At 54.8% G+C, this 24319-nt stretch overlaps 9 protein-coding genes across 9 annotated transcripts; 5 read left to right on the top strand and 4 right to left on the bottom strand.

The window, feature by feature from the left end:
- Window positions 1–4278: 4278 nt before the first annotated feature.
- On the top strand, window positions 4279–5552 carry PUNSTDRAFT_125937 (uncharacterized protein; the record flags this gene model as incomplete). Its single annotated transcript, XM_007383170.1, has 3 exons — window positions 4279–4543; window positions 4615–4784; window positions 4864–5552. The coding sequence occupies 3 exons, from the start codon at window positions 4279–4281 to the stop codon at window positions 5068–5070; spliced, it is 642 nt and encodes a 213-aa protein (XP_007383232.1). The 3' UTR covers window positions 5071–5552.
- A 2248-nt stretch (window positions 5553–7800) lies between these two features.
- Window positions 7801–8346, bottom strand: PUNSTDRAFT_65900 (uncharacterized protein; the record flags this gene model as incomplete). Its single annotated transcript, XM_007383171.1, has 2 exons — window positions 7801–8085; window positions 8149–8346. The coding sequence occupies 2 exons, from the start codon at window positions 8344–8346 to the stop codon at window positions 7801–7803; spliced, it is 483 nt and encodes a 160-aa protein (XP_007383233.1).
- Window positions 8347–8543: 197 nt separating this feature from the next.
- On the bottom strand, window positions 8544–10938 carry PUNSTDRAFT_52095 (uncharacterized protein). Its single transcript, XM_007383172.1, has 4 exons — window positions 10780–10938; window positions 9483–10723; window positions 8743–9427; window positions 8544–8690 (listed from the first exon to the last, which is right to left on the bottom strand). The coding sequence occupies exons 1-4, from the start codon at window positions 10852–10854 to the stop codon at window positions 8646–8648; spliced, it is 2046 nt and encodes a 681-aa protein (XP_007383234.1). The 5' UTR covers window positions 10855–10938; the 3' UTR covers window positions 8544–8645.
- Window positions 10939–10942: 4 nt separating this feature from the next.
- PUNSTDRAFT_86476 (MFS general substrate transporter) lies at window positions 10943–13401 on the top strand. Its single transcript, XM_007383173.1, has 13 exons — window positions 10943–11201; window positions 11257–11410; window positions 11463–11672; window positions 11725–12033; window positions 12085–12250; window positions 12304–12354; window positions 12408–12482; window positions 12536–12581; window positions 12637–12666; window positions 12730–12800; window positions 12853–12942; window positions 12999–13127; window positions 13186–13401. Exons 1-13 carry the CDS (start codon window positions 11064–11066, stop codon window positions 13334–13336), a joined length of 1620 nt encoding a protein of 539 aa, XP_007383235.1. The 5' UTR covers window positions 10943–11063; the 3' UTR covers window positions 13337–13401.
- Window positions 13402–13642: 241 nt separating this feature from the next.
- PUNSTDRAFT_120219 (glycoside hydrolase family 43 protein) lies at window positions 13643–15851 on the top strand (the record flags this gene model as incomplete). The annotated part of the gene is made up of 10 exons (XM_007383174.1): window positions 13643–13697; window positions 13761–13976; window positions 14041–14199; window positions 14249–14295; window positions 14346–14394; window positions 14462–14617; window positions 14675–14899; window positions 14951–15480; window positions 15537–15691; window positions 15746–15851. The coding sequence occupies 10 exons, from the start codon at window positions 13643–13645 to the stop codon at window positions 15849–15851; spliced, it is 1698 nt and encodes a 565-aa protein (XP_007383236.1).
- Window positions 15852–16001: 150 nt separating this feature from the next.
- PUNSTDRAFT_120220 (uncharacterized protein) lies at window positions 16002–17323 on the bottom strand (the record flags this gene model as incomplete). The annotated part of the gene is made up of 4 exons (XM_007383175.1): window positions 17082–17323; window positions 16857–17018; window positions 16523–16802; window positions 16002–16468 (listed from the first exon to the last, which is right to left on the bottom strand). The coding sequence occupies exons 1-4, from the start codon at window positions 17148–17150 to the stop codon at window positions 16002–16004; spliced, it is 978 nt and encodes a 325-aa protein (XP_007383237.1). The 5' UTR covers window positions 17151–17323.
- Window positions 17324–17911: 588 nt separating this feature from the next.
- On the top strand, window positions 17912–18274 carry PUNSTDRAFT_133738 (uncharacterized protein; the record flags this gene model as incomplete). The annotated part of the gene is made up of 1 exon (XM_007383176.1): window positions 17912–18274. The coding sequence occupies one exon, from the start codon at window positions 17912–17914 to the stop codon at window positions 18272–18274; it is 363 nt and encodes a 120-aa protein (XP_007383238.1).
- A 537-nt stretch (window positions 18275–18811) lies between these two features.
- PUNSTDRAFT_101940 (uncharacterized protein) lies at window positions 18812–20142 on the bottom strand (the record flags this gene model as incomplete). The annotated part of the gene is made up of 5 exons (XM_007383177.1): window positions 19865–20142; window positions 19665–19814; window positions 19505–19600; window positions 19315–19452; window positions 18812–19254 (listed from the first exon to the last, which is right to left on the bottom strand). The coding sequence occupies exons 1-5, from the start codon at window positions 20043–20045 to the stop codon at window positions 18812–18814; spliced, it is 1008 nt and encodes a 335-aa protein (XP_007383239.1). The 5' UTR covers window positions 20046–20142.
- A 2890-nt stretch (window positions 20143–23032) lies between these two features.
- PUNSTDRAFT_86489 (eukaryotic translation initiation factor 6) lies at window positions 23033–24310 on the top strand. The gene is made up of 5 exons (XM_007383178.1): window positions 23033–23109; window positions 23161–23343; window positions 23403–23755; window positions 23809–23929; window positions 23981–24310. The coding sequence occupies exons 1-5, from the start codon at window positions 23100–23102 to the stop codon at window positions 24049–24051; spliced, it is 738 nt and encodes a 245-aa protein (XP_007383240.1). The 5' UTR covers window positions 23033–23099; the 3' UTR covers window positions 24052–24310.
- Window positions 24311–24319: the final 9 nt, after the last annotated feature.

Here is a 24319-nt window from a genome sequence, read left to right on the forward strand (position 1 = left end):
CAGTAACTGCCTTGAGCTGCGCCTGCTCCGCGTCTTCGAATCCGTCGTGTGTGCGAGACAGGATGAGACTGCGACCGCTCGATGCTTTCGAGCGGAGAGGATGGTCGCGGGGCATGCTCGCAAGCGCCTTGTCGAGAAATCCGAGGGCGAGCTCGTCGTAGTCGTCGTAGCCGTGTCGGCTCGCCACGCCGAGCGTGTGGTGGGCGATTCCCAGCCCGCACAGCGAAAGAGACGGGTCGAGCTCGTGTGCGGCGCGAAGCTGCAGGCTGGCCTTGTGCAGCTCGATCGCTTCCATTACGTCCTCGTCCTGCGCGGTTCGCTCGAAGCGACAGCACATCGCCGTCGCTAAACAGTCGATGAGGTCTTCGTAGTCCGGGTGGGTGCATATCGACGGGTCCGGGAAGAGGACCTCTTGCAGGAAGGCGATGATTTCGTTCAGTTCCTGCATGTCTCCGCAGAGGGAAAAGCGCTCCACGACGCTCCGCGAGAGGCTCAAGCAGGTCGCCAAGTCGTGCTCCCGCGGCGCAAGGGACGCGCAGCGAAGTTTAATTTCGGTGATCCGTTGATCAAGGTTAGCGAGGTGGCGAGAGAACGCCTGCCTCGCCTCCTCGTTTGATGACGCGACGATGTCGGAAGCCAGTGCCGAGGCAGCTTCGTACGCATCTGGAACGACATGTGTGAGCCGATCAGTACGTCAATGTCGGCACGGGCGGGACCGCTCGCCTGAGGATTGGCTCATCGTGCTCGGTGAAGTCGTTGGTGCGCAGGCAAAGGGTGGTCGGCGGTCCTGGGGGAGGAAGGGGGATGATATAGCCGTCACCTCACCTTTATGTACATCCGGAGAATGTTGAAGGGATCCCTCAAGGCTGTTCGCATCAAATATGTACGTCCTCTTGACGCCCTTCTCGAAAGCCGGATGTGCCCCCCCATTTCACAGCACCCCGCGGGCTTTTGGACTTTTCGAGCCGGATGGGAGTCGGACGCAATGGTAAAAGCAGGGGCCATGCAGTCCCTTGACATGCGGAGAGCTATCGCAGCAGGGATGTAGACCGACAACAAGGACGAGTTCCGTGTGCCTCGATAGTTGAATGAGGAGCGCCTGTGCATACAGCCTAGAGATTGCCAGAGTATATGAATAGCGAGGATCTCGAGAAGCATATATATAGGCCAAAGTCCCGTCGGCCAGTCGAGGAAGTCGGCTTCCCAAGAGCCGGACTCGTGCATGTGGATGCTGGTGTGCCATGTCCAGGGCATTGATTGAACTTTCCTAACAATGCAACACAGCTCCGGGGGTGGCGCCGCTCTCAGTACTTGCTCTCCTCCACAGCATACAACGCAACGCTACTTGTCATTGTGAAGCCGTGGGTGAGGTCGAGGATGATCGTCTTGATTACACCGTCCGCAGTACGCCATAACCCCCTAGTAGGGTTTACATGTGTCTTCCTCTCAAATACATATCTGCTTCAGTTCAGATGCAGCAGGCAGTGCGAAGCTCAAATTTTGTGCACATGCATGAAGGCATCTCACCACCTCCAGCGAGGAAAGTCTCTAGGCACCTTCACGTCCTTCCGCGAAGCCCACTTACCCCGCTTGTATCTCAACGTTCGCATCGCAAGATGGGCCTCGCGACGTCAGCACCCGTGAACTGCGGCAGAGTCAAAAACACGCGTATGTAGGGACCGCGCTGGGCACATGCGGCTTCGAAGTTGAACGATAAGCCGCGGCCCTCACAGTGACATGAGCAGTTTCCATGTCCTTCATCATATGTTTAGCCGGAAAATATACGGACAGACGGGCTTCGGTATGCAACCCAGTCGATCGGAAGGGGCGAGGCTTGGAAGGGAGAAAGTATGACGGGCATTGACCACAACGCGGGAGAACCTTCGCCACTGATACTGGCTTGGAATGATATCCGCTATCGAGTTCGAGGGCCGAGGCTTGCGCCGAAAGCTTGCGAGCGCAAGAGGAAGGAGTCGCAGCAGCCTCTGGTCATCCACCAAGAATAGCAGTGGACCGAGAAAAGACGGCCGCAGGACCTAAAGCCCGATTGCTGTCGACCCGTCAAGGACCGACGAACTGCAGAACGCAATAGAGGATGGGAAGCGGTCGCAGTAATCATAGCAAGATGAAGTAACGTGAAATCCCGACCGGGGGTAACGTCGTAGGAGTGTCCACTACCCGCAAGACCTCCAAGTAGTGAGTAGCGGGGTCCAGAATCACTGGCGAGAGGACGTCGACGTTCTTACCTTCAACTTGGCAACGGCGGCCGCAAAAAGAGGACAATGGTACGTCCTGCGTCCAGGACCGTGTTGATCGCATATCTGTATGATGGCATGCTTTGACCGCCCAGGTAGGCGCACTCATGAACCCTTTGGCGAATGTGAAGTGAGGGGTGGGGTGCAGATAGCAAGCCATGACGGGGGTCGGAGATGAGGTGGTCATTCACACCCAAAGATGACATGCCTGATATGGTGACACCCGTTCACTGACACGTTGCGTGTCGGTTGTTTGCGGTGGGCGGCTGAATGAGATCAGAACACACGGTAAGTGAGTGTATTTCCTCTTGAATTGAATGCAACGTATGTCCTAGGAGATAAGAATCAAGAGCCGCGATCGAGTGTCTGTCTGGTATCGTGCATAACGAACTGGCCATGTCGAGGACGGTCGAGGGACATGACGGTATAGCAACCGGTGTGCTTCGTCCATGGGTGGGCCGGAGGTCGCAAGGGACGTGTAATCGGCACCGAGCACAGTGAGGATATCCGCGGAACTCGAGGCGAGGAGAAAGCATACTACGATACCGGCGGCACGAGCTGGGGAGCAGCACAGATGCATGGAAGACATCCATGAGTCATGGAAGATATACCAGGCAACCGTGTCCACAAGATTAGCAACGCAGATACGGTTGAAATGGTGCGCAGCACATTAGTGAGGCTCGGTAAACGGGAATCTGGGCGAGGACTGAGGGGCGTCATGGCGAGCGAGCATGGTCGTGTACCTCCTCTGCCCAACGCACAAAGCTCGGACGAGCGTTATCGCCGCCGTCTTCCCAGCGCAATGCAGCGAAGGCGCGGGATGCAAGAGATCCTCAGGAACGGGAACTTTCGAGAGCGCTCTGGTAGGGTTCGAGCCCGGAAGATGCCGCTGAGAATCTCTGGAGAGTGATCGCAAGCGCCGTTCGTCGTTCGATGCAGAAATGGGTCGAGACGGTCTCCGCGCCCTATGCCGTTCTTGTGGACGACGTCGTTGCACGGTGATGAATCCGATGGCATCATGAGCATGCGCTTGAGGGCTTGCGATGCGGTTTCTCGTGTGACCGGTCGATGGCTTCGCGAGGACGTTAGGTTTCGGAGTTGATAAACACAGAGTGGAATGCAGCCTGATCATGATGTCGCAGACGAATGTAAGCTAGATCGAGCTAATCCCCTGTAGGAGGTGACGTGAGCAGCATGCCGACGCCGTCCGCCCGTGCTCGATTCCGGCGTTCAGAACGCCTTGCTCGAGAGACACGAGGCGGGGAAGCAGCACCTCGTCAGCGAGAGGTCACCTGAGCACGGATCGCTCCCACCAAACACTCACCAAACGGTCGAAGGAAGGCACGGGATAAGGATGGTAAGGATCGGTTACCACTCCCTTGGCGTGCACTTTGTCTGTATCCTTGGGCGGAAGCGATCCGCGATTGTGCGAAGCATCAAGAGAGAACCGTGACGGGGGACAGTATCGGGGTGGTGTTGGCAAGATTCCTGGGTCTGGCTCAGCCTGGTGCGCTGGCAGATGGGTGTGGGCGTGCTCGCGACCGCCTCGGAGTCCAGCGCCGTTTCCGTGTAGCAAGTGACGACTGTGAGCGGCCTGGTGGTTACCAAGCGTTTCGCTGAGCATGGCAGCGCAGAGGCTTATTCACGAGATAAGATCCGGATTGAGGATGATGCACGGGGGAGAAGCTCTGACTCCGACTGGGGACCTGACGAGTTTGGCAAGTGGTGTGTGCGAAAACGTCGATTGCGTTGGAGCCAAACCCAATTGATTGTGATTCTTCGCCTCTCCGGGAGTCAATTGACTCGAGAATTTGACGGGTGTCTCCCCCTTCTTCGCAAAGCTGCGGGGAACCTGCTAAACATGGAAACGACCTAGCACAGGCGTCCGTGCGCAACCAGGGCCGCCATCTATAAAGACAACCGCCTCCATTCGTCAGATGCACTAGCGCAACTCCTCTCCTCTCGCAGCCAGCCCTTTTCGTATCACCACCACCACCACCCGTTGTCGAACACCTGCAACAAAATGGCATCCAACAACCGCACCGAGGCCCACTCCGCGCCCATCCCCATCAGCGGGAATGCGTACGAGCACCACCGTCGCCGCTCGTCCGTCTCGTCCGACTCGTCTTCGGACTCCCCGCCGCGCACCCCGCCGTCCCTCGCACAGCCCAAGGTCTCCACCTCTCCGTCGTCCCCCATCCTCTCCTACCTCCTCGCGCCCAAGTCGCCCACCACCGGCCCCGGCGCCTTCCCCGGCTTCAAGCGTTTCGGGGGCCCCATCATGGAGGGTCCGTTGCCTATTTGAACCCGTGGGAGAAGGCCGGCATGCTGATTTAAGGTTTCGCGATCCTCGTTGCAGACGACGAGCATGAGGTTCCGCCCGCCATGAGACCCGTTCGCCGGGCGAGCATCGCCGGCCGTTTCCCGCCCGTCCAGCCCGTCGTTGCGGCCGTCGCCACCGCACCGCCCAACGAGCGCGCCACAGGCCTCCTGCGCCGGCTGTCGATGGGCAGCTCCTTCGCGTCCAAGGTTAGCCTCCTTCGTGATTTCCGCTATAGGGTTCTCTGCCCACACGGTGCTCATCCTTTCTCTTTCCATCGATTCACAGCCGCAGGTCGCTGTCCAGCCTGTGAGCGCTCATACCGTCCGCGGCCACTCGGGCACCGTCCCGCCCCCGAACAGCGTCTCGGGGTCGCCGACGGACGCCCGTACCGTACCTCGCACCAAGCAGCGTCGGGCGACCGAATCAACTCGCCGCGCGCCCTCCCCGATGGGCGAGCGCATCCTCAAGGGCCATTTCGACGGCTTCAACTGAGCTCGTTCTCTCGCGCCATCTCGTGGTCTCCGGCAGTGCGCCGGCCTCGAATGATATCCGCTCGTTGTTGCCCTCACCATCTTCACCTTCCTTATCATCGCCTCTCTCTTCGAATTATCATATCAAGCCTCAGCAACTGTACCATCACCGCACCAAGCTTACCATCTTCGTCGACAAAACCCGCAAATACCCCGCGACGCGTCGGACTGTACCATATACGTCTGTACTCCGTTTTCCTCGACTCGCCATCGCCGTCACCGTTTCCCCCTTCGCGAACGCCGGACCGCCGATCTGTCCTTGTACCAGCCTTTCGCCCTCCATACGTTTCGTGATAAGTTATCTCCTGTACTATAGCGTTCGCCGCGCCTCGCCCTTTTACCGGAGAGCACGGGCGCTGTATTCTGGTCGTCTTCTTCGGCCTGTTTTCTTTCCTTTGTCGCCGTCGCATCAAAATGCCTTTTGACTTCGTCGCAAAAGTTGATAAGACCCTCTGTACTAGTTGTGTATTATAGTATGTTACATCTAGGTAAAATGACAATGAAGATATGAACGATAGCAATGTGCAGCGACTGATGTTGTAAAATAATTTGTCGACACAGTGATCAATACCAGGTTACAGCGTAGACGTAGCTCGTTTCCATGTGAGCTAGAGCTACCACAAGTGAGGGAATCAACAAGGACGAATATTACCTGAGCTTGCTCAGGTACGTATATATCCCTGGACCGGTATTTGTGAAGGGGCTGTGTTGCAACGACGCTATTGGTTGAACTTCGCGTCTTACGTTTACTCTTCTCACGGCTGCCCCTCTCCGGGCCTCAACCCCGCCATTTTTGCGTCGAATCGCAACTCATGAGCTGTACGTTCCATATGCAGAATTGCAACCCTTTGATTACGACTTGTGATACACCAGAACTGCAGACAAAATATCAAATCGGGTCGCAGTCCGTGGAACTGTCTACTGTCATCGTGTATACTATAGTTTACCTGATCATAATCTAGTGATTTTGCATACGTGCAAGTGCAGCTCTGCTCAAGCGAAGGTGAGCTGCCGGGGCACCCGGCGCTTTCCAGTGATGAAAGGCGTAAAAAGGCGAATTATGCGCGAGAATACTGGGCGTTCAGTAACGTCGTGAGGCCGCTTTCCGTCCTGGATCGGTATCAGGTGCTAAACAAAGCTCTGACGCGATCTTCAAGTCGTCCGGGGTACCTCGCATTCCTCGAGAAAAATACGCCATCATGTACTTAATGAGGTGCTTGAGATTTGGGTCGCAATCCTGCGCCTGGAGACACCTTGCGGGTCGTCGTCTGGTTCGGGAACCAGCTCAATTGCGACCAGTACAGCTAGACATATGCTGTCAGCATTGTTTAGGTCAAGTTCACGATGCAGAGCTTACCCAACGGTTCATGATTGCACATGAAGGTGGCAATCGGCGAGTCGTCGACGTCGGTCCAGGTTATCCTACCTGGATGGACTTCCCTCCATTCCCTGCCATAGCTAGAATTCGAGGTTAATTTATGTCTTTGCTTGATTGCAAACGACATGCTCGGATGACCCACTGACTCGGCCATATAACGACCTACCAGCCTGCTTTCTTCAGGGACCACTGTCTCCACTCCGGGTATAGAGCGGTCTACGTTTGAGTCGACTTTAGTGACGACGACATCATCATCGTCGGAAACGGCGCGCCATGTTTATATCTATATTTAGCCCAGTTCCTTTGATGCTGCCTCGGGTGACTGCGAGCTCTCTGGGCCGCGTTTGATTACCAAGGATGTGAGCACGATCGAATAGAGGACATACCAATGAGTTGAATCTGTTGAGCCGCAGTGAAGGTCAATGCCTTCCTGATCGCTCCTTCCCTGGCGGCAACGACTCGGATGTTGCAGATTCCCGACTACTTGTGGCGCCCTCTTTCTCGAGCGTATATGGATCGTTCATCAGTGTCGGGAATGTCGATTCCGTCGATTTTGACGACGATATCGCTGGCAAAGTCGAATCTGGGGTCGTCGTCTGCAACTTTGATGGAACATTCCTGTCGGGATTATATCGCATCCTGACCACCAAGCAATCACTAAATGTTCGGCATCTTCCCGGCTTCAAAGGCCACCCATCATGATGCCATGGGCTGTGCCGCCTCCTGCTCAGCTTCGATCGCGACATTCAACTCAGGTAGTTCCCTACCCTCCACTTTAATCCAAGCGCGGTAATGACCGTCCAGTAAAGTCGGCATTTTGTGCAGCAACGGTATTTTCAGGTAGTCCAAGTTGTCCCTGTATCGGGAAGGCTTCCAAACGGTCGGCCTTGGAAGCGGTAGGTGGAAAGCGACTGGCGATCAACATTTCAATATCATTGCTGCGTTCCTTTGAACGTTTTTACGGAAGATTACAGTCGCACGTACTTCAATCTGTATTGAGGATCAACCAACCCTTCGCACAAAGCACCCTTCCGAGGGAGAGCATGCTACCCGGAACGTTCGAGTCAGCATCCTGAGTCCTTTAAATTTTCCCACAGGCCCGAGGCAGGCTGAGGTCGAGGAATCACTTCAACTGCCCGTACGCATCCGCAAGGGAGGTACGCAGCCCAGCTTGGCTTTCCGTCCCGGCCGATGTTCCACCAACGTCTACCCCATCCTGATGAGCCAGTGCTGATAAGGATGAACATCCACGGTCGGATCACCTTTGCGAGTCGCATAGATGCCGCACATTTGTAGAGGGTATTCTGCACGGAACTACTTCGCCTTGACAGAGGCGGGCGTAGAAGACGCCGAACTACCAAGACCAACGATGGGCATGGGCCGTTTGGAGAAGACGATCTTGCGCTTGACAATCGCAACCATGTTCCACGCAACACCTTCTTTGCTATGGTTCGATTCGGAGTCCACATCCATAGCTGCACCACTGGGCATAGACGGACGCGCATCGGCTCCGGGGAGATGGAGTACCGCAAGGGGTTTAGAAAGGTTCACGAGCTTGCCTTCCAGGAGATGGTAGCCGATCATGAGCGTTGGTTTGTCCTGGGACCCCGATCAAAGCGTTAGCGATGCCAGAACCATACCGCATGAAGTACGGAAAGTTACATTCTCATCGAGCTTGAGCGTGCCAACGACCTGGTTGTCTTTGACGCCCTCCGTCTCCAGCTCGCCCTGGAGCTCAATGAGCACCAGTTCGTCTGAGTTCGCGTCCCCTAGCTTGACGAGTCTCGGGGGGAGTTTTGGCCTAGATCTGTCGGACTCGGAGATGGAGGTCGGTAAAGAGACGTTTATAGGGATAATCATAGTTTCCGTCGTGCTGAGGACGATATCAAGAGCACCATACGGAAAGACATGCATGGCGCTGCAGCTGCCTACGGTGGACACGCCGTGACGCCGTGACGGAGCGCGTCAGCGTGACCGCGTTGTTCGGACTACATCTTCCGATACTCGTTGAAGGTATCCAATTGCAGCTGTGTGACTGTTTGTGTGTTGGACGTAGTTGCTCAAGGCCTCATATATTAGTCTAGGTCATGAAGGGGTCTAGCCTGAAAACGCCAACGTCCATCGCGGCAAAATCATGTTATTTATACTTTTGGCTAGCATCAAACCACAAGCAACGATAACAGAGTCGCTTCCGTTTGTAGTACCTGAAATGGCTGGAGTCAATTTGAGTTGGCTAAACTTTGTATACTCACGAACCTCTAATGCCTGCTGAATCTCCAACCTCCGGCGGGCAGCATCAAGCCAATCAGAGAGCAACAACTTCGCTGTCCCGGTGAGCTGGTTCAACTCCCGCGCGGCGCTATCGAGGTCCTTCTCGTTGAGATAGTACTCGGCACGCGCGAGGACGCTGAGCGTGTCGGAGCCTTCGACAAGCCCACTACGCTTGAACTGGAAGGAGGAAAGGAGCTGCGAAGCAAGGTGGGAGAGCACGCCGGCACCCGTGTCAGGCACGAGCGCAACGCTTGCGACTTTCGGCGCAACGCTGGTCGAGAACCAGCTCGCGAGGTCCGCGAAAGGCTCAACGCCAATGTCAGGTACATCCGTTGCCTCAAGCGTCTCGAGCGCGGTGGTGACGACCGGGTCATCCTTCGCGGTGGCGAAATGCCTGAGGACACGGAGCTCCTCGCGGAACGGCTTGCGTGTGGGTGAATCCACGGCAGTATTCAGCGCGCGAAGGGCGGACCAGAGCGCGTGCACGCGTAGATTCTCGTCGAGATACTCCGAGTTGTCGAGTGCGACGCGTTCGAGGCGCTTGAGGTTCGCGGCAAGCTCATCAAGCTTAGCGAGACGTCCACCGCGCTCCTCCTCAACGCGGACCTTCACCTCACGGATCCAACGACGCTGTAACTCGATGCCCTGCGCGATGACCTCCTCCTTCAGACTGCCCATGTTGCGTGAATCAAAGACTGCCATCTCCGGAAGCAAAGAGAACACACCGTTGATTGATTATCTCGCTTTGGGTGGCAAGTTCTTGCTCAAGCTTCTCCCGGTAGGCCTTGACGAACTTGGCCTTCTCGTCCTCGAGATACTTCTTGAACTCATCTTCCTGCATGTCCAACTTATCCTGGGCCGCCATCTCCAACTCCAACAGCTTCAGGTTGTACTGCCGTGCCTGCTCGTCCAGCGTAGCCTCCAGCTTTTCCTTCTCCTCAGCCTTCACCTTGTCCACCTTGCCGGCGAGCTCGGTGAGATCGATCTTGGCGATGTCAAGGATGTCGCGCGCCTTCTCGGCGGCGGTGGGGTTGGAGTTGAGGTAGGAGGCGAGGTTGTCGATGACATCGGCAAGTTGAGCGATGACGGGCTCCGAAGCACCGAGTTCGGCGACCGCGGGGGCGACAAGGGGGAGAGGATCGGGGGCAGGAGCAGCGACGGGAGCGGGAGTAGGCTTGGGGGGAGGAGCGGGGCGAGCGTAGCCTGGAGGTGGCTCGAAACCGAGAGGGAGGGGCGAGTCATAGACGTTCGTGCCGCCAATCTTACCGGCTACCTCGTGAACGGGTTCTTTGGGAATTTTGCCTGCCAGTGCAGCTTCCGCTTCTTCGATGAGCTCCTCCACACCCGCCGAAAACGACCGAAGTCGGTGTCGCACGATACCACGCACGCGCTCCTCGTCCCTCTCGATCGAAATGACGACGGCGTCCTTCACGGCCTTTGCCTTCGCCTTCGCCTTCTCCACCGTCTCCTTCAGAGTGGTCTTGTGAGGCTCCGGCTGCTCCGCGACCTTGATTTCCGCCTTCTTCGCCTGCCGCTCTACATTCTCCGCCTCGCCCTTAACCTTCTTCACGGCTGCGTCCCGAGCCTCCTTCAGCTTGTCCACGATATCGCTTTCGCTCGTCTTGTTCACCGCAGTCTCGATGTTTATCCCGCCCGCAAGGCGCTGCACACCCTTCACCACGTCGTCCGCCACGATCAGTATACCACGCCCGGCATTGATGACCGATTCAATTGCGGATTCGACCGTGACTTCATCCAAGCCCTCGTCCTCCGCGAACTGAACGACGGAGCTAGCCAGAGGAACGTTGTCCACGAAGAAGTCATGGTAGGTTTCGTTGTTGACCGCGGCAAAGGCGCTGCCTATGTAGAACGTAGCAGTTGCGGTTGCAGTGTAGAGCAGAAAGCGTCGGACTCCGCTCGACTTTTTTGGTGGTGCCGTCTGTCCTTCTGCAGCAGTCGCAAGGCGCTACGAGGCTGTCGCGTCAGTATACATGTATCCATGGAATAACAATTTGACCTCACCCGCCGAGAAACCCTGACGAGGTTCCTCCCCGCAGGCTGCAGCGTCCTCTGGGAGACCGCTAAGGCGCGATGCATCCGAAGCGATTCGTTGTCGCGGACGACGTCGAGAGTGGTGAGGTCAAAGTGAGTGGCTGCCCGGCTCCGGCCGGAACGCGGAAGAGGCCGCTCAGTTCAGCTCAGATCTTTGCCCACGACCATGGCGCATCGAAGTTCGCTCAGCATGCGGCGTTTCGGTATTTGTGGGCCTTACAATCCACCAGTGGAGTTCTCTGCCTTTTGCCATCATGGAACCTGAGGAGACGCTGGACAAGAAACGCGAGTCGTTCGACGTCGCGGAGGACAGCGTCGAGGATCAGAATTTGGATAGATCCAAGTGGAAGACCACGAAATGGGAGCTTTGGGCGTTTTATCTGTATTATGTGGTGCGCTCGTATATACTTCTCCGATCTGAACTCGGTTCGAAGGGTGCACGCCCAGGGAAACAACGGACTATCTGGATTCAATTTTGGGCCCTCGCAGTTCCAGAACTTGCTATTCCTGGCTGGATATGACCCGGCTCACCCGCCGTTTGAGGCTCCCTGTGGAAGTAACACGGGATGCGTGCTGCCGTACCTCGGACGTGTGCGAGACAGTAAGCCTTATTCCATGTCGGCTTCGCTCATCGACATTCATCACTTTAACAGTAAATTCTATCGTTCTCTTGACGAACGGCATAAGCTTCGCCATCCAAGCTGTTGTTCTCTTACTCATCGGCGCATGGGCGGACTATGGCAGGTGGAGGCCCAATATTACAATATTTTTCACGATTTTAGCCGTCGCCGTCTCCTTTGCCTGGCTGGGCGTCGAAGATCCCTCGAGATGGAGAGCAGGTGTTGCACTGTATATCCTCGGTCGTGAGTATGCGGTACATTGTTATTTCTGGTGACTGACTACGATGCTCGACAGTCATCACCTACCAATGCGCCTTGACGTTCTGGACCGCCGCATTCCCTGGCCTCGCACGCGATCTTCCCGAAGTCAAGGCTTCAGCACAGGACGTACTTGAAGGCAAGAAAACGCTCGAACAGGACGCTGCTCATGAGTCGCTCCAACGCAACCGCATATCCAACGTCTCCTTCGCGGTGTGTTCACTCGGGGAAATATTCATACTTGCCGTGATGGTCGGAATCCTGGAGGGTCTTCACGCAGGTGACAGTACGGAGAACAACACCAAGGCGTTCAGCGTACTTATCGCGTTTTCCGGTGGAGTGTGGCGTCAGTAATGCATCCTTGTGTCTGACAGCTCGATCTTAACTATGAGGGCAGTTCTATGCGCCTTACCATGGTTCATTCTCGAGAAGAGGCGCCCCGGGCTAGCTCTCCCGCCACGCACATCCTTCCTCACTATTGGCTTCAAGCAAACCTATGTCGCATTCCGAGAATGTCTCAGGTTGAAGCAGACGTTCTTGTATCTCATCTTCTATTTTCTCATGTGGGTCACGTCAATTCTCTACCAAGAGTGCCTACTGAAGCTATGGGTGGAAGGGGCGATGTATTAAACACGACTGTAACCGTGATTGGGACTCTGCAGAACAGGTGCATACGGTTTTCTTCGACATCCGCACTGGGAAAGCTCACCCATTACTCAGTGTTGTATCATATTCGACGTTGGATCTCACGCTACTCCTCATCGTGGGCATTGTAGCGCAAGGGTTGGGCATATAGTGAGTGACCTGGACTTGTGCCATTCTAGGATGAGACTCGACAAGCGGTACAGCCTGTTTTGGATCGTACAGAAGAAGTACAACATCTCAACGAAAGCGGTACATCGTCGTGACATTGATACGTTGCGCACTCGATTTCATCCTCCACTTTTAGATGTTATCCTTCAATGTGATCTGGATAATCGTGCGTCGCCCGTCAAGCCAAAGCGCGTCCTTCTTCTCTAAGGTCATGGACCACATTCTATAGATCTTGACTATTTGGGGTCTTATCGGCATACACACAAACGCGTTCGGCTTTAAGCACGTCTGGGAAATATGGTATATAATCTGCGTCATTTATATGAAAGCGTTGTGAACAGATTTATTACAGGCTGTACCAAGCGTACTATGGCCTCATGGTGTGCCCCTGGTACGCGTACAGTCAGACCATGATCAGCGAAGTATCGCCTCTCCCTCAGATGTGGGCCTTTCTATTCCTGAAGTCGCGCTTGATTTATCTGACAACGCTTCATTTAGGTTCCTTTTCTTCGCTCTTTTCTCCGTCGTGGGCAAGACCTCGGCTTTCATCGGGCCTTTCGTCACTTCCGCGATCATCACCGACTCAGGGGATAACAACAACATGCCTTTTACCTTCCTATTCTCCCTGTCAGTCTTCTCTCCCTCTACTGGTCGAATCTTGGCTCATATATGATAACGCGCGCAGGGGTGTGGTGAGCACGGTCTTCCTTTACTTGGTTGATGTGCCGAAGAGTCGGGTGGAATGCGAGGAGTTCGTCAGAGCGGAGGCCGAAAGAAAGGCATTTGAGGCCTCGATCGCCACCACAGGTACGAGGGCGACGAGTGGCCAAGTGTAGACTGCTCCGAACCCCCGTACGCGCATCTATAAAATCGCCAAATAACTGCGGTATCATTTCGCGATACATACGTTATACATAGACTGTCACGTAACTGATCCCGACCTGGCGCGATTCGTACTTCGCCGCCACGCTAAGTTACTTGCTCTGCCTCCGCATATCATGGTCAGAAGACTTGTTCCGCCCCGGACCGGCGGCTGAACATCTCCTCTTACACCATGCACTTCTATATAAATTCGATATGGGAACCCATCAACGACGAAATTTAAAATCCTCACGTCATTAGCTTGCCAGTGGTGGTTGGCTATGGCCTGCAAGCAGCTGTTGCAGGCGACCTTCGCCCTCTTGCTTTTCGTGTTTTGTGAGTCGGAGTCCCACAGTCTGACCGGAAACCAAGTGCTGAACCAAGCTCCCTCGCACATAGGTACACGCGCACTCGTGAATCCCATACTACCTGGATGGAATCCGGACCCGACCATTCTCCGCGTCGGTGACGACTACTTCATCGCGACCTCGACGTTCGAACAGTTTCCGGGACACCCGATATGGCACAGCAGAAACTTAGTGGACTGGAGCATCATTGGATATGGATTGAATCGCCGTAGCCAATTAGATTTGACGGGTGTTCCTCCAAGCGGAGGTACGTCTATGTCCACAAGACCGCGTACAAGTTGGTGTTCCCCTCGTATTCATCGCTTCAACAGGGTCCTGGGCACCTGGATTGCGGTACCACAAGGGGATGTTCTATCTTGTATCAACCACACGCTTCGTCTACACTCCGGAGTTAAGGCTCTTCCCTCGATCATTCTATGTCAAGACGGAAGATATATTCTCGAACAACTGGAGCGACCCTGTGTGGTTTGGTAAATATCTTGCAATGTGGACTAACAGGTATCTGACGGTGCGGCAAAGACTCGTTGGGTTATGACAACGATTTGTTTTGGGATACGAACGGCGATGTGAGCACAGCGGCGTCCAGGTCCTGAACCTGTCTCACGCATTTGCTTAGGTCTATAACACATGGTCGGGCATCAACAATGCCGTGCAAAACATTTATGGTGTGCCTCTCGCGTTCCATAGACATTCACAACACAAGGGCTCACTCATGATACACGTGGCTTTCAGGCATTTGGCAGAACAGAATCGATTTGGAGACTGGGAGTCCCCTCACCGAGGCCCAGCTAATCTTCAACGGCACTCTTCCATTAAACTCAACATCGCGGCCAGAGGGTCCTCATGTATACCACGTAAATGGTACCTACTACCTCATGATTGCGGAAGGTAAGTTTGCCCAGGCAACTCCGACTGTACTGGTGGCTCACGAGTTGGGCGTCACAGGCGGCTCTGGACCGCAGCATCGCTCCACCATCCAACGCGGACCGTCGCCCTCTGGGCCATGGGAAAACAATCCAGCAAATCCCATCCTTTTCAACGGCGCAGACCTATCGTTGCCTGTGCAATGGACGGGTCACGCTGACTTCGTCGAGGCCGCCGACGGGCAATGGTGGGGCGTCGCCCTCGGGGTCCGTCCTCAACAAGGGAACTTCAGCTATCTTCAGCTCGGTACGCAGCGTCATCTCTCGTTTGCTCTTTGCTCACCCTGTGCTCCGTCAGGTCGCGAGACATTCCTCTTTCCCGTCACATGGCAGGATGGTTGGCCTATCTTCAATCATGGAGAGCCGATCCGCGAGCATATGCCTGGCGTTCTTCACGACAAACCCACTTCATCGACATTCAACACCTCCTTTACCAGCAAAACCCTCGACCACTCTTTCTTCTATCATCGCACACCCTACAAACCATTCCATTCGCTCACGGCGCGTCCGGGATACCTCAGAATCAACGCGAGCCCCTATTCACCGGGCGATCGTGACGTGCCCGCGCTGCTCCTGCGCAAACAAGCGTCTTACAACGAGAGCGTGGAGGTTCGGCTGGACGATTTCGCCGTTGGCGACAAGGGGTCGAATCTGACCGAAGCGGGTTTGAGCGCCTTCTACGACGACCTGTTGCACAATGATATCGGTGTGGCGGGCCCGGACCGGGCGAGTGGGGAGACCGGGAGGAAGATTGTTGTGAGGACGAAGGTCGCGGCGCAGCAGGTTGGTCCGTGGGCGCTTGTGCCTGCTAACAACACGATGACTACGGTAAGGATCCTACGACAAGTTGGACTATCGTCTACCGATCTCACATCACCCGATAGACGACGTATATCCCGCTACGCACAGACTCTGAACCTGTCAGATTGAAAGTCGTCACCAACTCCACCACTTACACGCTGGGATACGCAGAGGGAGGTGACGATTTCGTCTTCCCGGTAACGTTTGACGCAGCTGCTATGTCTCTCCCACCTCAAGGGTGAGTGGTGTTTCGCTGCCGACAATGCATTTTCTAACCGAAGCCGTGGAATAGAAATTTCTTCTTCAAGGGTGCCATGTGGGGCATATATAATACCGGCCATGGTCGTCCAAGTCTTGTTCCAGCCGACTTCAAGTATTGGACTCAGATCCCAGAATAAGAGTATTGGAAGTTGCACAGTTCCATGATGAAGTGAATGCAATTTCATTTTCCTTGTAACACATAGCACGATCGATGTTCAACTGGTATAAGACAGGTCGCGTATAAATAGACTGACAAGACAATGAGACGGTATGCAGTAGAGGGCGCATCAAGCGTAGGGTAACGGCGCCAGAGCGCATTCGCAGATGACCTGGGCCCGTCTGACGACAGTCTGAACGTTCTGGTGCCCCTCTCTCGAAATCTTGACCAAGCCAAAGAAAACCGTAGCCCCTACCCTATCGCCCGCGCCCTTGTCGCTCTGCACGCACCGCTTCACGAGCTCGACTTGCCTAGGGTCGAGCGGACTTCCGAGCTCAGGCACAAACGCGCGATAGAACGTGTCTGCTGCGCCAGAGCCACCTGGATTGGAGCCGTGCAGCATGCGCGAGAACTCCGTCGCGCTCTGGAGGAGCGGGATGGCGGCGTGCATAATAGGACTTTGTTGAGGTGGCGAAAATAGGCCGAAGAGATTCGGCATCTGCTCTTGCAGGATGAGGGTGGTCATTTCCGTCGATGGCGCCTCGATCGCGGCGGAGAAGGTCTGACGGCGCCAAACGCATGCAACAGTCGCGTCACCTAAACGGTCGGTAGTGAGGCGACGAAATGATACTACAGGCGCGGATCACTTACGAGAGAAAATGTGTTCGTGTATTCGCGAGAGCTGAATGTTCGCTTCAGCTGAATCAGTGACGATGAGACAGTTCACGACCCCATCGGCGATCACTTCGGACATGACATGGCGGAGTAGACTTTGTACCTTCATCGCGGATGTATCTGGAATCACCGAGGGGCTGCCATCGTTGATATCCTCCAACGTCGCTCGTTGGAGATCAGCGAGAGGAAGAGGAGGACTTCGGACGATATCTCCAGCCCAGCGATTGATCAGCTTCTCTAACCTGGAGGCAGCATTCTGTAACGACAACATCAGACAACCCGACTTGCGACGCGTGATAACAAATCCTGCCTTTACGGAGAAGTCGTCCACAGAGGATTTGGCTGAAGCTGAATGCGGCTGCGCAAAGTCTTCGCCCTCCAGGGTCGCGATCCGCGACCGCAGCATCGCGATTTGCCTCTCCTGCTCCTCCATCTGCTGCCGCTGCTGCTCCACCTGCTCATGCGCAATCCTCTACGCGCGGTCGGCTTAGCATCAAGCGCCCAGCGTGCCGGACGAATGAACGGGCCGACTTACGAACTGACTCAGCGCATAGCGGTACTGCTCCCCGGACACAAAACCTTGATTCTGAGCGGAAGCCGCCATTCTTCCGACCGCTTTGCGTACGGTGACGGCTAAGGCGAAGGTGTTTCCGCGCGGCTGCGCTGTGGATTATGGTGACCACACCCGAGTACAGCCTCGCCAAGATGAAAGCGGTCGAACGATAGATCTGTAACAGGTGATACCAAAAGTCTCCGGGATCCACGATCCGAGGCCTTGATCATAGTAAAGACTACAACGCTCGGACATTGCCTCGTATGAAACGAGCAATAAGCTACATGTGCACTCAAGATATGCACCGCTGAGGCCGGAAGTAGGTGGTTGTTGGCGTCGTGAGAAAGCCCCGTTGCGTACGCACCTTTCTCTTTCGACCACCATCGCCGCCGTCCGCAATGGCCGATTCATTCGGATGATCAAACTGTCAAGCTCAGCCCTCGGGCCTCTATGTTACACTATGCAGAAAACCTTGCAGTGCCGAGGCGCGTGCGTGAACAAGGCATGCCGTCACCCTCGAGACATATATCAGCTATGTGCCCAATCCGAACGGTATCCTCGTCCAACCTCTCAACTTTCCTGCCATGTTAAACTCGTTCTCCACAGCGGTGTCTCTTTTCTGATTGTACATGACTTAGATGCAGTAATTGTATGCGCGCCATCCTCGCATCTTCGATCACACAGTTGCCTCGGTCGCCTTAGCGGGACTAGCGTCATGGACTCGCGGCAACTACCTCGCGAAGAGGGATTTGTACGGTGATATACACATCCGGTCTTCGATTGACATGCAGACTATCAGACACGTCGGCACAATGGATAGCCTCGAAGCTCTTGCATCCAAGACGGATTGTGAACCTCAGCTGCTCGCGAACACGCGCTCGCTCGCGGTCAAGGAACAGCTCTGGGACGATTCCGCAAAGGTGGCTGTCGTGTACCTCTGCCGCATCCTCTCCCGCGTACACCTGAGGCGCTTCTCCACGACCTTTCATGTCGATTTCGCTCCCTGGTTACCTATCCTCGCCCTCAATAGTGCCCATACGTTGACACATCTCGATATTGTGATTAACCCCGCCGTGTATGGGAACAGTCCATGCGTCACCTCAACAGCCTTGCCGGTGTTGGACGACTATGGCGAGGCGTTCGGAGGTTTGGTCGCTACTAGGCGTGAACGATGACATTTTACCCGTCGTCTCAGCGTGCGTGTCAGCGTGATCATGAACAAACTTCGGGCATACAAGCGTACGACTTCCCGTGTCATGCATAGACCTATCATAGACAGTACTGTACTACCTGACATATAGAGTTCAATACCTACACCTGAAACAATCGCGGCTCGAGCGTGAGCCCTTCATCCTGCACACGGCACTCGAGACGCTGCAGACAAGACGGAAAGGTGCAACTAGTCTCGTAACGAACAGTTCTAGCCTTACGTCGCACACCTGTAAGCTGGCGTCGTCGGACTGATAGTCAGAGCAGTTCTCGAACTTATACGAAACACCATCTCATTGTCTCGTTTGTCGTGACCTCTTATCTGTCGGTGCACATCATTGACATTGGACAGGTCCGGTTTGAAGAGGTGTAATCAGCCGATCAATCGCCCGGCCCTTTAAGCTTTGAGGTCGGACGTGCGACTACGTGACAGCGCTTGTCAGTACCGCGACACCGCTAGCCAGCACCGTCGCGTGTATCTACATGTCGTTCAGCACTTCCGCTCACTTGAGGTCCATTGGAGCTGACGAGGAGCGTATACACTCCCCGCTCTCGCACCGCAGCATGAGATAAGGGTCGCCGAACAGCGCGTCGGATAGTGCGTTCAGGCTGGGCTCCTCGAATCGGCATCCGGCGCCAGTCGCGCAGGCGAAGGAGCCCGGACCTTTGATGTCCTCGTCCAAGAACGAGGAAATGTCGACGCTTCCCAGTTCGCCGCAGAAGAAGCGGCCCGGGATGCACTTGCATTTCATGCGGTCGCAGACGTAGGCGAATGTCCTGTCAGTTTCAGGGTCGGACGAACTAAAGAACGAGCAGCCATCGAGGGCACAGTAGAAAGATTCGACTTCCTCGGCCCAGAATCGGAAGGAGCATTCCGATGAACTCTTGTCGCAAGAGAGTGTGGCGTGAGGCTGTCGTCCGTTCATGATTCCCATTAGCATCTCGTCTGCAAGCAAGGGTAAGCAAATTAAATGAATACTTTATGAAGGCTTTAGGAACTACGTACTCGTGATATTACACATGTGGCGGTTTCTGGATACGAAATCGCCCCCGTTGTAGCACACCATGTCTTCACTTTCCGAATCGTTCGGAGAGGGCTGCGACAAGAGCGAGAATCCGACGCAAGCCTGGTCGTCGTTGCACACTAAGCATGGCTCGTTATTCACAGCTGATTGTGCACGCCGGAGAGTGCATACCATTGCAGTTTATGCCGCCCCAGCCGGCTTTGCATTGGCATGTTTCACCGGGAGCTCGAGGTTGACGATGGGGTTCGTCCGCGAGCGAGTCGCATTCTTTGAAGTGGTTGGTTAAGGTCGAGAACAAACATATCTAGGATATAGCGACCAGGTTACGCACGAGGTGTCAAGCATTCGTCGCCGGTCCAGCCAGGAGGGCATTCACAACGCGCAGTAGAATGGTTGCATTGCGCGTACTGTCCGCAGTCGACCGTCGGAAGCGAGCAGTTGAAGTAGTGTGCGGGCGTGTCGTCCTGCGTCTGGAAGAATACTGGAGAAAGTTGAGTTGCAAATCGACGACGTCGTGGGGATCGTACTCACCGAGGTGCGAGGAGATCACTGCGGAGGTTCCAACGTCGTCGTCTATTGCCCGTTCCGATGTCGGATCACCAGCTTCGTACTTTTGATGAGCTTGAACCGTATGCGTCGAGAGGGCCGCGAGGACAATAGCGAGGAGCCGATTCAAGGCCGTCGACGGGGACTCATCAACAGCAGATATCATCTCGAAGCTTGCAACGGTTCTCGATTGTGCAGTACGAGCTCATTGCCGTTTTTGTCTCCCCAGGCAGACTCTAGAGCGTGAAGACAGTCGTTCACGCAACGGAGCCGTTTGCCTGAGAGCGTACTGATACGCCCTGAGTCGCTTCGCGCGCGACATAACCAACTCTTGCTCAGCTCTCAACACACCTCACTCGCGGCAGATTGTAAGCATACGAAGGTCGCTACCTGGGTGTATCCATAGAGCTCTGTTGAATTCTATGATGATCGTAGCTCGGGCTTGCACGCTTTTGTCAGAGCGCTTTGTACCTCCACTCGCCAACGACGTCGACGCGGGACGCTGTTCGGGTTGCGTTAACTTGCTTCTTCAATCTTGTTCTCGCCGCAGTGCCTCGGGAGGACGTATTACAGCCCGGAGGCTTGGTCATGTTTGACTCTGCAGACGAGATGGAAAGGCGTAACTACGCGATAGCCTCTTGCAACGGGCAGGACTGGTACGTCGCTCATCTGTGGGCCGGCGCCGCCAAACTGAACTGCTCAACAGTTCGACAATCCATGGCCAGTATCTCGACTATTCTACTTCTCCCCTCGACAACCTTCCAGATGAACTTGTACAAAACATTATGATGAAACTACGAAATCATAGGAAGGTGCAGTTGGGACCGAACACCCGGAGCGTTGAGAAGACCTGGATGGTCGTGTCTCATATTTCCCGTCGATGGCGTTCTATCGCTCTCAGCACGGCGGGGCTATGGACGTCCATCGATTTCGCCATACTGCCATGGTCGCGGGTCTCTGTCTTTTTGCTCAGATCTCAGGCTGCACCGCTATTCGTTTACGTACCCCCTTCAGGGGCAATGCGAAGTCTTCGTCCCCTCACCGATATCGTCAACATCCTGTTGCCGCATCGCGATCGTATCCTCGAGTTCGATTGCCAGTATTCCGAGCTTCAATGCATTGTGCATCTTGACTCACTCTTTCACCAAGCATTACCACTTCTCAAGACTCTGACCTTGGAGTTGTCGCCCGCAGCTGAGGAAGTACGTGAAGGTTCAGCATCAACGTCATTGTTCCACTCGATTTCCTTCAGCGACTCATTTCCTCGCCTCCGAAGTCTGACGGTTTCCTGTACGCCTATTAATTGGCAATTGAACATGATGAAGAACCTCATAGGGCTGGACCTTGAAGGGAATGCATGTATCTCTATGGACTGCCTTACGAAGGCCCTCCAGGGTTCTCCTCGTTTGCAACACCTCAAGATGGCGCAGCGACTGGAAGAGCAAACGGATCACCATGTTGCGGATTTTCATTCGATGCCGGCGCCCACGAGGGTGGTTCCACTCCTTTCGCTCACAAAGCTGCAGATTCAGGGTTATCACTGGTCAACGACGATCCATATGATGGATCATTTCGTCATCCCTCAAAGCTGCACAATCAAGATAGAGGCGGTCACGGACGACCGTTCCTTCGAAGCAGCTCTGGCACGTTTGCTCTCCACGAATCGGTCATGGAATAGACCAATTCGATGCCCTGGCCGAGTGCTCTCTTTGGACATCACGGGCGGATCTCTATCCTTGAACAATGCATTTCGGGATCATCGTGGATCGCCTCAGCAGACGTATAATCTAGATCTAAGCTCGCCATCGGAAAGGGGCATCCCCACCGCCAACGCAATCGCCACCATCATGAGCTCGCTTTCCGCAGCTGATATCGAAATACTCGATGTAGGCCTTCGGAGTGCCGATCGAGCTCTTTGGCGTGACCTGCTAGAGTGCGTACCGAACCTACGTTGCCTCTCGACGATCGGAAAACAGTACAAGGGCTCGACGCACATGGCGGTTGACGCATTATGCGATGTTCTAGCGTGCCGGCTCGACACCCAAAGCGTCCTCTGCCCGAAGCTTTGTCATCTCACAGTGGAATATGGGGCCGATGGAAGGGACGTGGTAGCAATCACGCAGTTGGCGGAATCAAGGATAGCTCATGGACATCCCTTGTCGTTGTTGACGATCATCAATCAATTCGACTATCCAATGCCGGAGCAAATAGTGCAACTTCGAAGCCTCGTCCCGACGAGAGTGCAACCCCATCCGATGTCGCTCGCGCCTGGAACTTGCCAGTGCCGCCTCCAAGATTAGAAGGATCTTTATGTAAAACAAGCAGCTCCCTAGAAGCGTGGTGAATAGCAGAAACCTGAGAGTAAGGAGGGCTGCTAGGTCGGTGCCCCACCGGTGCTGACAAGGTGCGAGTGATACGCTGGCGCTAGGGCAGCGCGTGGTGTTTTGAGGTCGAATTAGGTCGACGGAATCTATTTTCGCCCGTCATATGTACCTCTTCACAGGGCCTATCGTTCTTGTTGACATGCCACGATACACCCGGCGTGCACGATGATGATGTTGAAGCTAGTAGAGTCCAAGCTGGTCGGTCAATCGCAACGATATGCATCCTCACCCGAGGGATATGAATCATGGCCAGACCCCAAAATAAACCCGGTACATGGGTACGTACGTACTGGTCTCTAACCACCAGATTTGAACGACGGACTAGGCCTCCTTCGCCCATTTCTGAGCGTAAGGAGTTGCGTCTATTCTGGACGTTATGAGAAATATTCGCGACGTTGGCGCAGACTTCTGTTGTCAGAGAAGTGAAGAAACGCATCCTTCAACTTAAGAAGTCGTAGATAGCAAACGGCATTAGCGGCATGATCATTGCACGGACGCATTCGTGGAAGACGAGTTCTGGGCCGCTTGGGAATCTAGAGGACTTGAATGGAAAGGAGTAGGCAGTGATCTGACTCTTGTAAGAGTTCAAGCGGCAGGAGTCAATCCGAGTCGGCGTTGTAGCAAGCGGTGAGTCTTGCGCAAGGCATGCATCCGCACGGAGCGGAACCGACGCGTCACGAGCATGTGCGATAAAATGCATTGATCTTGGCCGCTTTTCGCTCAAGTCTACATCCGCCCAGCCTCGGTTGAGCGCATCTCCTTTGCTTCCCTTCCCCTTCCTCCTCTCTCCAGCTCCCGGCTCAAGCTTATAGTACTGTAAATCCCCCCGATCCATAATGGCGACCCGTAAGGCACTGTACTTCGCACCGTGATCTTTTCTGATCCGTTGATCTTTAGGTCTGCAATTCGAAAACAACAGTGACATTGGAGTGTTCTCCAAGCTGACCAACGGCTACTGCCTTACGGCGATCCAAGGCAGCACCAACTTTTACTCGGCCTTCGAGGCTGAGTTAGGAGATGTGATACCGATTGTACACACTTCCATCGGCGGAACGCGCATAATAGGGCGCTTAACAGCAGGTGCGACCGAGGCTGCCTTGGCCGAGGGCATGAGCGCTGACAATCGTCTCGGCCACCAGGAAATCGCCACGGCCTGCTTGTCCCTTCCACCGCTACCGACCAAGAACTCCAGCACCTCCGCAATTCTCTCCCTGATGCCGTCGCCATCCAGCGGGTAGAAGAGCGCCTCTCCGCCCTCGGCAATGTCATTGCATGCAACGACTACGTCGCACTCGTGCACCCCGATGTTGATCGCGAGACAGAGGAGATCATCGCCGATGTGCTCAAGGTCGAAGTTTTCCGGCAAACGATCGCGGACAATGTCCTCGTCGGCAGCTATTGCGCAATCTCGAATCAGGGCGGGCTCGTACATCCAAAGACGAGTATACAAGACCAGGACGAGCTTAGCAGCTTGCTTCAGGTGCCCCTAGTGGTAAGTTCTGGACGATAGCCCCATATCAGCCATTAACTAAGTCGCGTCGTAAGGCGGGTACCGTCAACCGTGGTTCTGATGTGATCGGCGCCGGTTTGGTTGTGAATGACTGGTGCGCCTTCACCGGCCTGGATACCACTGCAACCGAAATCAGCGTGATCGAAGCCGCGTTCAGTACGTCAATCGCCATCTTTCCATTGAGTGATGCTCACCAGGTATGTTCAGAGCTTCAAGGGCAAACATCGGCTGCAGTCATTGGGGAGATGCGTGACTCCCTCATCGACAACTGGGCATGAGCATCATTCATGTCTGTCCATCTCGTCTCATTAATTTGCCCTCCGGCGCCTCTGATATATGTGTGTAGTCTCGGACACTGGGACGTGTAAGATGGATGGCAGTGACGAAAGAAAATGTATCCGTACTTCTTGCAGAAACCTCATTATCCTCTTGCACGAATCTGATCTGCACATGGCGAGCATTATCATCATAGGGTTAATTGCGTATTATTGGAGACCGGGCTTCTTGGATTAACCGCTTCCACCCAATGTAACTCCTAGCCTTCAC

This window comes from Punctularia strigosozonata (genome assembly GCF_000264995.1).
Source record: "Punctularia strigosozonata HHB-11173 SS5 unplaced genomic scaffold PUNSTscaffold_5, whole genome shotgun sequence".
In the NCBI taxonomy this organism is placed as follows: domain Eukaryota; kingdom Fungi; phylum Basidiomycota; class Agaricomycetes; order Corticiales; family Punctulariaceae; genus Punctularia; species Punctularia strigosozonata.

Bases quoted from the DNA above. Each gene is read 5' to 3' on its own strand.
- PUNSTDRAFT_52095 (XM_007383172.1), bottom strand. From the start codon at position 10,854: ATGCATCGCGCCTTAGCGGTCTCCCAGAGGACGCTGCAGCCTGCGGGG. The intron at 9,428-9,482 runs GTGTGTTCTCTT...CAACATGGGCAG, and splicing joins AGCGAGATAATCAATCAACG to TCTGAAGGAGGAGGTCATCG. The intron at 8,691-8,742 runs GTTCGTGAGTAT...CAGCCATTTCAG, and splicing joins AGATTCAGCAGGCATTAGAG to GTACTACAAACGGAAGCGAC.
- PUNSTDRAFT_86476 (XM_007383173.1), top strand. From the start codon at position 11,064: ATGGAACCTGAGGAGACGCTGGACAAGAAACGCGAGTCGTTCGACGTC. The intron at 12,483-12,535 runs GTGAGTGACCTG...CAAGCGGTACAG, and splicing joins GCGCAAGGGTTGGGCATATA to CCTGTTTTGGATCGTACAGA. The intron at 12,801-12,852 runs GTATATAATCTG...GATTTATTACAG, and splicing joins AAGCACGTCTGGGAAATATG to GCTGTACCAAGCGTACTATG.
- PUNSTDRAFT_86489 (XM_007383178.1), top strand. The intron at 23,344-23,402 runs GTGCGACCGAGG...CTCGGCCACCAG, and splicing joins AATAGGGCGCTTAACAGCAG to GAAATCGCCACGGCCTGCTT. The intron at 23,756-23,808 runs GTAAGTTCTGGA...TCGCGTCGTAAG, and splicing joins TGCTTCAGGTGCCCCTAGTG to GCGGGTACCGTCAACCGTGG.